Raw genomic sequence first — 14,384 nt, forward strand, 5'->3', positions numbered from 1 at the left:
CTGTCTCTGGCAGAAGCACGCCGCACGCCTTGGAAAGCGTCCCTTGGAGGTGGAAAACTCTGCTCCTGAGAGCTTACATGCGTTGCCCTTGTCGCGGTGGTCCCCAAACCCGGAGGTATCAGGAAATATCTGCAGAGGTCGGAGGGACCCGCACAATCCTACCGACGCTCCAAGCCGGAGTCGCCGCCACAGGGAGTGTTTCGGGGGGTCAGCGTTTCCCCATAACCTGCCCAGTGTTTCAGAGGCTCTGGGCAGGGTTTCAGTCTCCGGCAAACGATTTGGTGGCTGTAAACACGGCGAGCTAACCTCTGGCCACCGCAGGAAGCCAGGCCAATCGCGCTGGAGGTAATTCTCAGAAATCCCGGGTCCGCCCCTTTCTGGACAGCCCCTCCGGCCGGTGTGCAAAGCCGACGAATGGGGACGTGACCTGGGGCCCATTCCCAATCCTCGGGCCTGACCCGCCTGTGACCCCTGCAGGCCGGACCGTGACATCCGAGTGAACTCTACGGGGCCACCTCGCCAAGTTCAGCTCACGCCGGGTCACAAGATGAGCGGGCTGGAAATTGCCGCAGGGAAAAAAACCGTTTTAATCTATCTTGTACATTGAGGCCGGCGGGGGCGTCCGGCAGGAAAGGATTAAATGTGAGAGTGAACAATCATTAAAGAACATCTTGAAGGGGGGCAGGGCGGGGGGGGGCAATAAATTACCAGGCCAATAGGAACTTTGATCTAGGAATCTTGCCAAGCTTTCGTGGGTGGTGGTGGGCGCGGAGGGGGGTGGGTTCACTGAAAAACAACTTGTTTCCAAGATGTTTACAAAACAGCCTCCCTATTGCTAAGAGGCGGGGATGGGGAGTCGGTTTTTTTTTTTTGCTGGTAGGGTGGGGTGAGGGTGTAGGGACTAGACTGGAGTCACAGCAAAGGAGTCCACCTCCACTTTTCTCCTTTCAGCTCCCCTTCTCATTTCTGAACATGCATTCCCGTCTCAGAGTTCTATACGTGCTGTTTCCTCTGCATGTGGCACCCCTCCTCCAGGCCACCGCTGGCTGGTTCCTTCCAAAGTCAAATGTCACCTCCTCCAAGGTTCCCCCCACCCATCCAGCCTAATTTAGCCCCAGACACTCTCTATCACAGGCCTGTTTTATTTCCATGACGGCGCTTGTCACCGCTGGACATATTCTTACCCTTTGTTTGCTAGTTTATTTCTTGTCTGCCTCCCTCCAGAGCATATCAAGTGCAGGAGGGAAGGAACCTCCTCTGCTCCTTCCCCAGAGAATCTGCAGCTACTAAAACAGGAGCTAAGATATCCCTCGAAATTACTGAGCATGACGTACCCATGGAAAACTAAAACTGGAGCCATCCCTACAGAGGCTTATAGTTAGTCCAAGACCCCAGTGCAGGTCAACCAGGTCTTCTTGGAACCAGCTCAACTAGCCTTGCTTCTGAGGGGCCCCACCCCATTCTTCTCTCCTCTCTCTAAATCACAATCAACCCTGAAGCCTGCATCCTTCTCCTTCTCGCCCAAACCCATGCTTCCAAGAGCACTCTTAGGGCAGGCCCACGTCCTGCCACCTTTGCTGCCCCTGGCGTCTCCCGAGCTCAGGGCCTGCCGCCAGGCCCTTGACTGGCAAGGGTGATGAATTGCCCTGTGTGGGGGTTATGGCAGCGTCAGCCCAGGTCGGAAGGGCCTGCTGCACTCTGGAGCTACCAACCCTGTAAGCGCCTGCTGTGTCCCCCTTCCTTCTGGCCCTGGGATCCACCTTAAGCATGAGGTCAGGGCACTGGCTTTCTTCTGGTTCACTAAGGGGTCAGCTCAGGCCTAGGCGGCTACTTCCCTGGCTCACCCCTTATGCCCAGCTGCCCCGGCCTGTTGGAAGCTGGGTGGGATTGAAGTGGGCTGTTGGGAATGATGACGTGGAGGCTTTTGGCTTTGATTTAAAACACTGGTTGGAACCTCTGTACTGGAATGGTTGAGAGAGTCCTCAAGTCAAGCTAGGGCTTATCACAAAAAGGAGGCCAAAGGGTTCAGCCCTACCTGATGGCCACAGGAATAGAGGTTGGGGCAGAAGAGTGAAGGGATGGGGGTGGAGGAGAGCACTGGCTGGGGAGTCCAGGAGCCTATTGCTGGGCTTCTCAAGTGAGTCATTCGTCTAGATTGCTCCTCAATTTCTTCTCTGTGATAGAGAGGATGGTGAAGCCGTAAAACCAGAAGGCCCTGAAATGGCAGGGAGGGGTGAGGGCGCAGGGACTAGACTGGAGTCACTGGAAAGGAGTGACTCCAGGGCGTGGTGGGTCACACCTCTAACCCCAGCACTTTGGGAAGCCAAGGCAGATGGATCCCTTAAGCCCAAGAGTTTGAGACCAGCCTGGGTGACATGGTGAAACCCTGTCTCTACTAAAAATAGAAAAAAAAATAGCTAGGCATTGTGGCACGTGATGTAGTCCCAGCTACTTGGGAGGCTGAGATGGGAGGACGGCTTGAGCACGAGAGGCAGAGGTGGCAGTGAGCTGGTTGTGCCACCACACTCCAGCCTGGGCCACAGAGGAAGACCCTGTCTCAAAAAAAAATAAAATAAAAATAAGGTCCCTGAAACCTGGAGACAATTCACAGCCCAGCTTCCGGGGTTATACTCAGAGAGAAGTCAGGGCAGCCCAGGCCCCAGGCTGCCCAGCTCCCAGCTCCTCTCTGGGTACACTCTGGGGTGGGTCCTTCCCCGGCCTCCCCAACCCTGCACCCCAGTGCATTACCCCCAGGGAGCAGCTGCCCAGCTAAACCCTAGCCTCCTCACTCAACCACTCCCAAGACACTTTATTTCTTGGCCTTCCTATTTTTGGTACAAATATCTCAAACCTCTCTAATTAAGTCTCAACCTCCCATGAAAATAATCCAGCGTTGGAGACGTGTTGGTGTGCCTATTCTCCTCTGTATACATGACAAGAGTAAATGCGTTCTTAAGGTAGGAATTTTTCCTTTTAAGAAGTGGCCAGCAGAATCCGGTGACCTTGAGCCCTTTCGAGCCTGGAAGTGCCCACAGTTCCGAGTTTCTGCCGACACCGGCAGATTGATCAAGGCGCACGAAGCCAGACGCCATCTGCCAGAGGGCCTTCCGTCGGGCGTCCTCTATGTGTTTTTTCTATGGCCCAAAGCCAGGCCAGGGTTACGCCCACGGCGTGCCCGCTTCCTTACAAGGGTTGCAGGTCCCACCGCGTGCGTCGGGTCTCTCTGCAATGTCCCCGAGTTGCAATATCCCCACTCCCCGGCCACCCCTACCCCGCCTTCCCCCATCCATGCACCCTCCCTGGACTGGCTCGGGAAGGGGAAGCCAAGCAGCACCTCGTGGGGATCTATCTATTCCCTCCATTCCTGCTTGGCTCACGACCTTTTCCTTCCTCAGGGCGCGGAGCGCAGAAGGCATCTTCCCATGGGCTTAGATGCTTCTCTGGCGCGGCAGCGGTGGCTCGCGCTCCTCCTTCCTCGAGTCCGGCACACATCCGCGTTTGGCGAACATTTGTTGAAAGATTGTTGAATGAGTGAACGAGTGGGCGCGCGATGCTACATTGGGGAGCCGCAGATGGGTGGCGCTGCGTGCGCGCCACAGCCACCGGCCAAGCCGCGTCCTAGAGCGCAAGCATGTCAGAGGCATAGCCCATTCCCCGCAACCGAAGGCGCGAGGGGGTGGAAAAAGAGCCGCAGCCCGTCCACTGGGTGCACGATGGGCACCGTCTGCATGGCGGGGAAGGCGGGTGTGGCCAGTTCCCAGCGCGCGGTGCGCACCAGCTCCACAGCTAGCAGCTGGAGCACGGCTTGCGCCAGCTCCTGGCCGAGGCAGCTGCGCGCACCGCCGCCGAACGGGATGTAATGGAAGCGGCTGGAAGCGCCCCACGAATCTTCGCGCGCTGCGCCGAAGCGCTCTGGGTCGAAGCCTTCGGGAGGGCTGCGGTACACCGCAGCCGTCTCGTGCGTGTCCCGGATGCTATACATCACGCTCCAGCCCTTGGGGATCTGGTAGCCCTGCAGAGAGGCGAGGAGATCAGCCTGACCACGAAGCACCAGGAAACCGGGGGGCGGGGGGGGGGGCCTGAACTGACCCTCCACCCTGGTGCTTCCATCAGGCTTCCGAAAACCAGGAGGAACCCGCGATTAACCCGGAAACCAGGAGAAAGCTCTGTATTCCAATCTCAACTCCTTCACTGGTGAAATGTATGACCTTGGGCTAGATGCGCAGCCTCTCTGAGCTTCAGTTTCCTCATTGAAAAAATGAGGGGAAAAATGGCCACTTTGTTGGTGAGGATTCAAATTAAGGACTTGGCACATATAAGTGTTCAGTAAACGGTAACTATTAGTTATGTTCTCGTTTGGTTTTGTCTTTTTTTCTTCTGACCTTAGATGAGGAGACCTAAATTCTAGTGCTACGCCTCCCAGCTGCTAGAGTGGGAGAAATGCACATGACAATTCCTCGAGGTCAGTTCCATGGTAGAGTTCTTCTTTGCATTGAACTGAAAACTTCCCATGCTTCCCATCCATCAGCTGGACAATAATGTTCAGATTTGGTACCACACTTTAAGAAGGCGCACATGAGAATCAAACTGGCCATCCTTAAAATGCTGAAAGGCAGTTTTCATGTTCCCTCTGCCCACTCCTAGCTTTTTCAACCATTTGGCTTTTTGATACGTCTTCCACCCCCCTGACTACACTGCTACCCTCATATCAAGTTCCAGGGTGAATACTCAAAGTTTCTAACTGGGGAACAGAACATCTTGGAATCATCCCAGGAGCTCTCTCTCCTCTCTAGACATCAGTGTTCTCATCTGTGAACTGGAGGGTGGCTAAGACCCTTTCCTGTCCTCTGCTCACCACCCTAGTTCTGTGCTTCCCTAAGGTCTTGTAAGGCACTCCAGCGCCTGCAGAATGAAGCTTGCATTCCAAGACTGATTCCGCATTCAAGACACTTCTCAACATCCACCTTTGTCTGAGTCTGCTCTCTCTGTAATAGGCTCTCCCATCCGAACCTTTCACTGCTCCAGTTCAAACTCCAGCTCTCGAAATGTGTTGGTGTCATCCAGCACTAGAGATCACTCTCTTCACACCGCAAGTGGGATGAGGCTGTCAGTCCCGGCCCCCTTCCTCTCCAAGTGGAGCCCCTCCAGGGTAGAATCCCTGTCCCTTTGATGCCTCCTGAACCCCACAGTGTGCCACAAATGTTCACTGTGGAATGCCCATCTTTGCCTGGAGCCACCCAGCCACCAAGCATGGTGCTCAGGGGACTGCAGCGACAGCCTTTCAGGCAAACACCCGAAGTTTGGCACAGCCAGAGCACCACTGCCTGAGGCCACCACTGTACCCCTACAGCCCGGCCTCACCTGGATGGAGTGTCAGAGCTGAAAAGGACCAAGACAGCTTCCTTGCAGAGAGTAAACTGAGGCCCAGAGTGAAGAGGGAACTGCCCAAGGTCATACGGAGATGGAGTCAGTTCTAGACCTTAACCTTGCTCAGCCCAAACTGGCCGGATCAGAGATGAAGCGTCTACTCAGTATTTTAATCCCCCCCTCCCCTGGAATCTGGCCCCAGCTAGAACCCTGGACGGGTCACAATGAGGGGTTTCTTGATCTTGTGAGGGAGCCAGAGGGGCCAGTATGTCCTGTGCTCTACCCCTCTTTGTTCTCCATCCACACTCACTGGCTGGGGGTGGGGGGGGGGGTGCTGCACGGATATAAGAGTATTTTTATTCTAAAACTCCGCTCTTATTGAATTGACGGTTCCGGACCGCTGCCAAAAGCTGAAGGGTACGAGATCCCTAACCTTGCCGTCTCGCCAGGCTTTGCGTCCCTCAGCCGGGAACCCGGGGAGATGGAACAAGGCTCAGCCCATTTTATAGGACGGAAGGCTGAGGCTCTGAGGGCAAAAGAGGAGACCGCGCCTTCCGAATCCCTCCGCCCTCCTCCCACCTGGGCGCCGCCGCGGCAGGCGGCAGGCGGCAGGCGGCAGGAGGCAGGAGGCTGGCCATGGGCTGGCACGGCGCACTTACGTCGAGCTCGAAGGTGCGCAGGGCGGTGCGGTAGCCCCCGGACACCGGCGGCAGGAGGCGCAGCACCTCCTTGACCACGCAGTCCACGTAGCGCAGACGGCCCAGCGCCGCGAGGCTGAGGTCGGGCTCGCAGCCGCAGTCGGGCGGGGGCCCCTCGCTGCCCCCCTCGGCCCCGGGCGCGCAGCAGCACGCGCGCCCCAGCCCCTGCGCCACCAGCTCCTCCCGAATCTTGGCGATGGCCGCCGGGTGCTGCAGTAGCAGCAGGACGAGCGAGGTGCTGGCACTGGCCGTGGTGAAGAAGGCGGCAAAGAGGAGCTCCACAGCCGACTCCTGCAAGACAGCCCCGGGCGGCACTGAGTCTCCCGCGGTGGAGTCGCCCGGGGCGCCGACCCGACGGCCCCGTGCAGATGAAAAGCACCCAAATTTACTATTGCGAAAAGCCAGGGGGCAGGGAAGTGCTATTACCGCCGTGACTGTGTGTACGGTTTTGAAGTCGATTAAATCCCAAGTCCGCCATTTGGGAAAGTCAGCTATAGCAACAGGCAACATTAGGATCTATCTACCCGTCTTGCGATGGTTCCCAGAGAGAATGTGGGAACTTACTCTATGCACTCTTCTTGGTGCTTTAAGCATATTCACTCATTCGGTTCTCACCTCCCCCCTGTGAGGCACAATTGCTGCTCTTGTTTTATGGAGTTGAAAACGGAGGCTCCAGAGTAGTGCTCAAGGTCCCTACAGCTAGCACTCCCGGCAGGCGGGCTCAGGAGTCCAGTGCTCTTAACCACCTGGTGGTGCCGCCGCCAACCCCAGTGGAACAGCCTGACAACGGCTGCAGTGCAACAAAGGCACCTGCAGCAGCAGTGCCAGCCTCGTACCAATGCCGGCATCATGGCTTCATCCTCTCCCTACCGGAATGGTCACAGGGAGTCACTAAATGTCTTCCTGGTCTGCTCTGCTCAAGAAGGGCAGGCAAGGGGCCTGGTGGCTTCATCCTCCAGGCTCCAATGCCCTGCCTCTGCCCTCTCAGGTCCCAGTGTTTTCCTTGCTGGCAGCACCCACAGTTTGTTTTATACACTGATTCCTGCTATCACCGGATGAACGTGTTCCTTCCCCTCCTGAACCTCGAGGACATGGGCTGTGTTTCGCTCACCACTGTATTCCCAGTCCCAGCGTGGAGCCTGGCACTGAATAGGTACATCATAATATTTGTGGAATGAATGACCTGGTTGCTCACTAACCCGCCCTGCCCCAGACAAGAGGGTAACTGGGATGGAGACTCCAGAGCCCCAGCATCCTCCCTGCCTGGCCCCTGATGTCCAGCCCAGAACTGAAGATTCCTGGCCAGTGAGTCCCTTCCTGAGAACCTGGAGGGTGCTGTCACCCCTCCCCAGTCCTGTCCTCTCCTTTCTACTCCACTCCCCTTAGCCCAGAACATTCCCTGTCCACCTGGCTCCCCCAGGATTCATGAGCCCATTGCTCATGCTCTTATTAGTTCTAACCTCAGAAAAGAAGCTAAAGCTGAGGCCTACCCTTCAGGGATGTCTCTGGTAGAAAGTGGGAAACTGAGGCCCAGAGAAAGGATGAGTAGGAGTTGCTTATGGAAGATTGAGGTCTCCCGATTTTTAACTTCCCCTCCCCCTAACTTCTCCACTCCTTTTTGGGTGCTCAAGCAAGTCCTGGGGCCATTCCAAAGCTTCCCACCTCCCGTCCACTGTGTGTGCGATGTGTGTACAAGGGGAGGGGTCCTAATTCTCCAGGAGATCCACAGCAACAAGACAGACAGATAGAGGTGCCGGGTGCCAAGGTAGCTCATAGAAGGAGAGAGGTGATTTTGGAAGGAAGAAGGGAACTTTGAGGATGTGGAGTTTGATCCTGAGCCCCTTAGAGTTTGTAGAAAAAATGAATAATGAGGGCTTTGTAGGCAGGGTGACAGCACAGGCAAAGGCATGGAGTGGCAGAGAAGGGCAGTGGGGGAAGGAAAGGAGAGAGAGCCATTTGTGGCCGGAAACCTGCAAAGATGGGCCTAGGGTTCTTGCTTTCAGTTCTCCTACTGACAAGGGTGGCAGCTGGCTGAAGGCTGCACAGCTAGTGAGTGTGGCTGAGTCATTACTGGAACCCAGGTCTCCTCTTGCCCCTCATCTTGAGGACTGCCTGTGCCTCAAAGTGGGGCCACACAGGATGTGGCTCTGGGGATGCAGCATTGGTGTAGGGACCTGCTGGGAATGCAAAAGAGGGGAGAAGGAGCAGCCTGTCAGCACCTACCTTCAGCTCCTGCATGGAGGGCTCATGGCCCAGCTCCCTTGCACTGTGAATGATCAGGTCAAGGGCATCACCCGGCTCTGCAGCCTTGTCCTCGTGAAGCTTCTCAGAAATGGCCCCCTCCAGGTGCCGATGCAGCTGGTCCCTTGCCCAGATGCCCTGATGTGCAGGGAGAGAAGAAAGATGGGGCAGGAAGGCTAAGGGGGCCAAGCCCCGCCACTTACCCAGAAAACCTTCTCAGCACTGGCTCTGCCAACATCCTTGTGTTAACAGCTTCCCAGCTTAGTTCCTGGCCTGGCATATGGCTGGGCTCAGTAAATGGTCGGGGATATGTCCACTGTCCACAAACATCATTCTGTCTTGATTATCACAATCCCCCTCTGAGCCACAGCAGAGTTATTGTCATCCTGAGGAGAGGATGCTGAAGTTCAGAGAGGTCAAGCAATTGCCCAGAGTCACACAGCTGTCCATGTCTGTGCCTGGCACAGAGCCCAGTGCGGCTAGGGTCAGCCCATTGTCTTTTCCCTGTACTAGGCTTAGGCTGGGGCACCTTGATGCACCCAGCAAAGCTCTGACTTAGAGGACACTATTGGATTTGTAAGCATTAGCCTCTGTAAGGGCATGGGCAAGAGGGGATGCCTCTCCAGAGTTCAGGGAATAGCCGCAGCAAAAGCATTCCCCCGGGGAAAGCACTGTAATTCAGCACTTGAGTTCCATAGTCAGAGGAGATGAGGTTAAAGTCCTGTTCGTGCCCCTACTAACGGTGTGATCTTGGGTAAGTCAATAAAATAAGTTTGGCCAATAAAATGAGAATCATAACACTTTGCAGGCTGCGAGGATTAGATCAGAAAATGTATCCACGGTGATCAGCCTATAGCATGATCCTTTACACATATTATTTTTATGCAGGTGACTGAAAACCAGGGAATTAAACAGTGGGAAGTCCCAGAACAGGGGGACCAAAAGGCGGGATGGGGCATCCTAGCTGCTCTCCGGGTCCTGCCCATTGTTCTGAAGTCTGGAGAAGCAGCGGTTCTCTGATCCCGAAACCTAGCGGGTCCAGGGCCGGTGGAGCTGGGGCCCACACCCCTGGGTCCGGGGCTGGCGCTGGGCTGGACCGGGGCTCATCTGCAGCCCTCACGCTCTCCTCGGTTCCGCAGCCATCTGGGCTTCCGAAGAGGTGATGGAGGCCGGCCCCAGGGGCGCCGCTATGGGAAGGAGTCGGACCGACTGGCCGGACGCCTGCCACCGAGACCCCAAACTCTGGCGGCCCGCGCTTGCTCAGGCTGGAGCGCGTCGCGGCAGGCGCGTCCCACGGAGGGCTGTGGCCCGCCCCAGGTCACACCAGCGAACCAGCACAGAGGCCAGGCCCAGAGCCCACCGCCACGACGCCTCCCACCCCCGGGCCGTGCCGCCGTTCCCCAGCAGAGGTGACGGACGCGCGGGGTGCGCCGAGGGCGTCCCGTCTGGGTCTGGGAGGCCCGCCCGCAGCGCGGAGCCTCGGAGGAAGGTCTGGAGCCGGGGCAGCCGTACCTTGCGCAGGCCACTGAAGGGAATATCCAGAGGCAGTGAGAAGAGGTTCTCCACGAGCTGCTCGAAGGTCCGGGCCAGCGTGGCGCACTGCGCCTCGTCCAGCCGCAACCCCAGCAGGATGCGCGCGGCCATGCGGAAGGTGAGCGCTTTGGCGGCGTCGTAGACTGAGACCGGCCCGCCCGCCGCGCACCAGGAGCGCACCTCATGCCGCAGCGCCCCCTGCAGGCGCGGCACGTAGTGCTCCAGCGCGGCGCGGCTGAACACGCGCGCCAGGACCTGTGGGAGCGCGCGTGATCAGCGCTGGCGGCGGTCGGGCCTCCTCTGCTTGGCGATTCCGGAGTAGCCAGAAGGCCAGTTCCGGTCCTTTCTCCCTCTTCTAAGCAGCCCAGACCTAAACTTGCTGGCTTTTGCTTTCGCCATTTCCCTCAGTTCTGCTCTGATGCACACAGTCCCTCCCAACCATCCAGGCTCCAGCTGCCATCTCCTCTAAGAAGTCTTCCCTGGCCCCTTTCTAGGTCTGAGTCTCCAGCGCTTCTGCTATCACAGCCACGGAAGATGGGAGATGAAAGAATCTTTTAGCGCAGTCCTAACTTTATAAACCGAAGCTGAAGGTAACGGACCCGCCCAAGGCCACTCGCTGGTTACCAGGGACCTCGGTCGGGTTCACAGTGAATCCAACACCGCGGCCCCGGCCTGGCCCATGGCAGATGCCGGGGACCGCGGATCCGACGTTTCTACGGCCCATTCCGGTTTCCACTCACCTTGCGCCGCCGCCGGTGCAGCTCGCCGACCGCACCTAGCAGTGTGTGCGAGCCCAGCAGGATGTGCGCACTCTGCGGCCACTGGCTGCGCACCAGGCGGTGCTCGCCCAGCAGGATGGTGCGCACGTTCTCCGCGCCGCTCACGCGGATCACTGGCCTGCCCAGCAGATGCGTCTTGAACACTGTCCCATAGCGCTCTCGGCGAGAACTGTGGAAGCGCGAGCCCTGCGAGCGAGGCGGAGGGTGGAGAGCTGGAACTTCTGGGCCTGGGCTGGGATCTGACCCAGACTTCCCAGCCGCCTTTTGATCACAACTCCCTGTCCCTGGCTGGCGCGTTTACAAAACAAGATCCCCAATGGGCCTGGCATCTACTCTACGGGAATGTACATGCTCCTGTTCCTATTGGTGAGATGAGGAAACAGACTCAGAGTGAAGAAGTGAGTGCCCAAGGGCTCACAGCTGAGCCAAGCCCCAGGCTCCTTTTCTACGCTTGCAGGACGTGCTCCCCAGAGCCCTTCCTAAAACCCCTTATGTTTACCCCCTGCGTCGTGTCGGGGAGTTGCTCTGGGGAGAATTCCAGTGACTTGAGGTCCCTTCGAGCGAACGGAGTAGCTAGGCAAAGGCGAGAGTTGTGCGCGCTTCCCGTGGTCGTGGGCGATGGGCAGGGACTGGCTACAAATCCCATGGGCATTGAGACTGAGGAGGGTCCAGTGGGAGCCAGGGGAAGAAGGGACCGTATTAGCGCTCGGGGTCGAAGGACTGCTTACCTGAACTAACCAGTGCAGCGTTTCGCCGAAGAAGGGCCAGCCCATGGAGCCCTTGGGCAGAGGCAGGGTGGAGGCCCGGTCCCGGCTCAGCATCCAGCGGAGGGTCCAGAGGTGCTGGGCCAGGCTGAGCAGCAGGCCGGCGCACAGGAGAGCAGTGCCCGCCGCCCCCAGCACTGACAGGCAGCTCAGCCCCCAAGGGAACATGATGACCCCGCGGGGGCCAGGCCGTTCAGAGCGCAGGGAGAGCAGGGGACGCAAGAACCGGGGCGCGAGCAGTGCGCAGTGCTCACCTGTTCCGTCCGCAAAAGGCCTGGGGTTTGGGGACCAAGCCCGAGATTTATAAGCTCAGCCGAGAACTCTGTTCTAAAAACAGACGGGCGGTGAAAGACTGCAGTGACCGTGCGCCCTTAGGGAACGTGCCTTCCTCGAGGCCGGCACGCTCAGGACTTTTTCCTGGCTCCTGGGCCCAAATGCCAGTCCCTCTCGAAGGTGCCTGCTGCCTCGGGAACGCTCACTTCCCGCTCCGCGGGGCACCTCCCACCTCCTCCCGGGCTCAGCACCCTTTGGATAGAAGCAGCGAAGGAGGGCGAAAGAAGAGCAACTCACCAGTGTTGCCAACCTGGTCTGCAGACCCCCGCCCCACCTCTCCCTCCTCCAGTCGTTTAACCCTTCTTGGCCCACGCTGGACACGTTTATATAGATATTGGCTCCCTCCCTACGGACCGATCCCAGTTCACACAACGTGACGTGTCTTTGCATATTTAAAGCGCTCCACGCAGAGTGGTGATTGGAGGCGGTGGGCAGCGGCGCGCTCACGGAGGGGCTCTGAGTAGGGAGTGGCAGGCGCTGGGGCGCTCGAGCTGGGCTGGGGGCTCGCCCCGCGCGCGTCCTCGGGAGGGGCCTGCGGGTTCGCGCCAGACCTTCCCCGCTCTTCACAGGCGCTCAGAAAGTGGGCGAACCCAACGCGCAGAACTGACCCGGTCTTGCGCCCCGCAGCGCTCCTGGCCCACCCCCGGCCGCTGGCTCCCTCTGCGGTCCCCACCCTCGAGCTTCTAGGTGCTCTTCTCTCGCCACTCCAAGGTGAAAGAACTGGGCTTTTCTCTCCTTTGCTCCGACTATTTCAGGGAAACTGCAGTCGTCGAAGCCTGCGTTGGCATCACAAAAGCCCACGAGGGATAGCGCAGCCGAGATTCTCCGACAGCTCCCCACCTTTCCCAGCTCTCTGATCTACCACGTCAGGTATCCTTCCAAAGATGGCAGTTCCACTGCTGCCCTAGGCTTCATAAAGACGTCCTAAGTCTCCAGAAGCGGATACCCACGAGCACCTTTCCGGTCTCAAGGACCGAATTCATCCTTCCCTGCACATCCTTCCCTCCCTCCCCCGAGTTTGCCCGACGACTCTTGTCAATCTACATTGTTGCGTTTTGGGCTTCGTGCGTCCCATTCAAGGGTTCCAAATGCCTCAGGACTCACTCGTCCTTGTCCCTACAGCGCAACCTGGGGTGTGTGTGGAGGGGTGCAGGGGCATATATATATATATATGTGCAGGGGCATATATATATATGTGGGCATATATATATATACTGTTTTGGTGCCACTCCCATTCCAATAACTAGGAAATAATACGCCTTTTCTCCAGGAAGCACTTGTTTTAAATCAGTAAGCTCTGAATAGACAAAAGAGTAATGCATTTTCAACAACTTGCTCAATATTTTTAATATTTCATCACAAAATCCAGAGATGTACATATAATTCTTTATACTTATTTTACAGAGTCAGGCATAGTTTCTTACAGGCCTAAATTCTGAAAAGGCAAAGGGAAGATTCAGCATAAATACAACAAAGGGAGAATAAAGACTGGATTTATATTGCCATTTGGACCACGGAAACGTACACAAAGGAAAATGTACATTTGTTTTAGGTTTTCCAGAGTTCATTTGGTTTGGCTTGTTTCCCCAATGAGGATAAAGTACTGAAATCTGCTATTTGAAGAAAGTAACCTGACCCCTGTGGTAACTTCTGTGTGCAGGAACCATCTACCCTCGCACAAGCTGCACCTGAAGTGGTTAGCCCCATTTAGTTCCTGTCCTCTCTTTTAACTGGAACCAAACCAAACCAAACAAATCCAGAAAGGGGTCAGCTACAAGCAATATAGTTAGAAATATTAACCCTGATGAACAGAAACAACACTGCATCTTTAGAAAATCCAAAACATTTTGTTCATATTCAGAACGATTAAATTAAACCACCCAAGTAGAACAAATAATTCACATTCTTACTGAGTTAAATCAAGTTTGATTTCAGGCAGCTTTAAAGATTTGTCTATTTCCCCTTCAGAATTAGCAGAATTAGAAATTTTGGTCTGCTTAAATCACATTGAGGTGAAAATAAAAGCTAAAAGTCAGAAAATGGTAGCGAAATACTACCATATCAGACATGATTGAATTCCAAAGCTATATACTGATAAAAAAACAGATTATCATTCAAGTCTAAATAGAAAAAAATACTTATAAGTAGAGGCATATGTTTTTCAAATGTATTTGTAATCAATTTCATGTACAATTTGTGACAATTTATGTATTACACTTTTGCATTTTCCCCTAAAAGTGAAAAAATGGTCATTTTTTTCCATATATAAAATAGTATTCGATTATTTAAAAATCCATACAAATGATATTTATTACTATTTCTTGTTTAAGCCCTCATGTATCTTCTCTATTGTATTTTTGGATTCTGTAAACAAATTACTGTATCATGACCAATACTCGCTTAAGATCAACGTTGAATCATGGATTTGGTGTCACTGAGTGCAAGCCACATGAGGTCTACGTGTGCTGGGACATACCATTCACCAAACTTCTCAGCTGTTTCACGACTGTCTCTATCAACTTCTGTTTGTCTCGATCATTCTTCCTGAACTGAGCAAATATATTGTTCTTTTTGCTAGTATCCTTCATCCTAGAAACATATGTGAATGAAGAAGCTTAGTAAAAGAAAATTAAAAGCTAAGCTGTCACAAGTAAAATATCTTGGCATGC

The 14,384-nt window shown here is 55.4% G+C and overlaps 2 protein-coding genes across 7 annotated transcripts in view; both read right to left on the reverse strand.

The window, feature by feature from the left end:
* Nucleotides 1-571: 571 nt before the first annotated feature.
* On the reverse strand, nt 572-12,159 carry CYP26C1 (cytochrome P450 family 26 subfamily C member 1). Its single transcript, XM_055255305.2, has 6 exons — nt 11,347-12,159; nt 10,580-10,804; nt 9,819-10,094; nt 8,289-8,444; nt 6,027-6,356; nt 572-4,012 (listed from the first exon to the last, which is right to left on the reverse strand). Exons 1-6 carry the CDS (start codon nt 11,548-11,550, stop codon nt 3,635-3,637), a joined length of 1,569 nt encoding a protein of 522 aa, XP_055111280.2. The 5' UTR covers nt 11,551-12,159; the 3' UTR covers nt 572-3,634.
* Nucleotides 12,160-13,036: 877 nt separating this feature from the next.
* The window catches only part of EXOC6 (exocyst complex component 6), a 364,709-nt gene continuing 363,361 nt past the window's right edge, over nt 13,037-14,384 (reverse strand). For 5 of the 6 annotated variants that reach the window (XM_063629860.1, XM_055255403.2, XM_055255395.2 and 2 more), the window contains one exon: nt 13,037-14,304. In XM_063629860.1, the coding sequence (XP_063485930.1) occupies nt 14,172-14,304 (133 nt within the window). In that variant the 3' untranslated portion in view covers nt 13,037-14,171. The remainder of the gene's footprint in view (nt 14,305-14,384) is intronic. The other variant, XR_008652928.2, reaches the window with a different exon arrangement.

The sequence above is a fragment of the Symphalangus syndactylus genome, chromosome 2 (genome assembly GCF_028878055.3).
Source record: "Symphalangus syndactylus isolate Jambi chromosome 2, NHGRI_mSymSyn1-v2.1_pri, whole genome shotgun sequence".
Lineage (NCBI taxonomy): Eukaryota > Metazoa > Chordata > Mammalia > Primates > Hylobatidae > Symphalangus > Symphalangus syndactylus.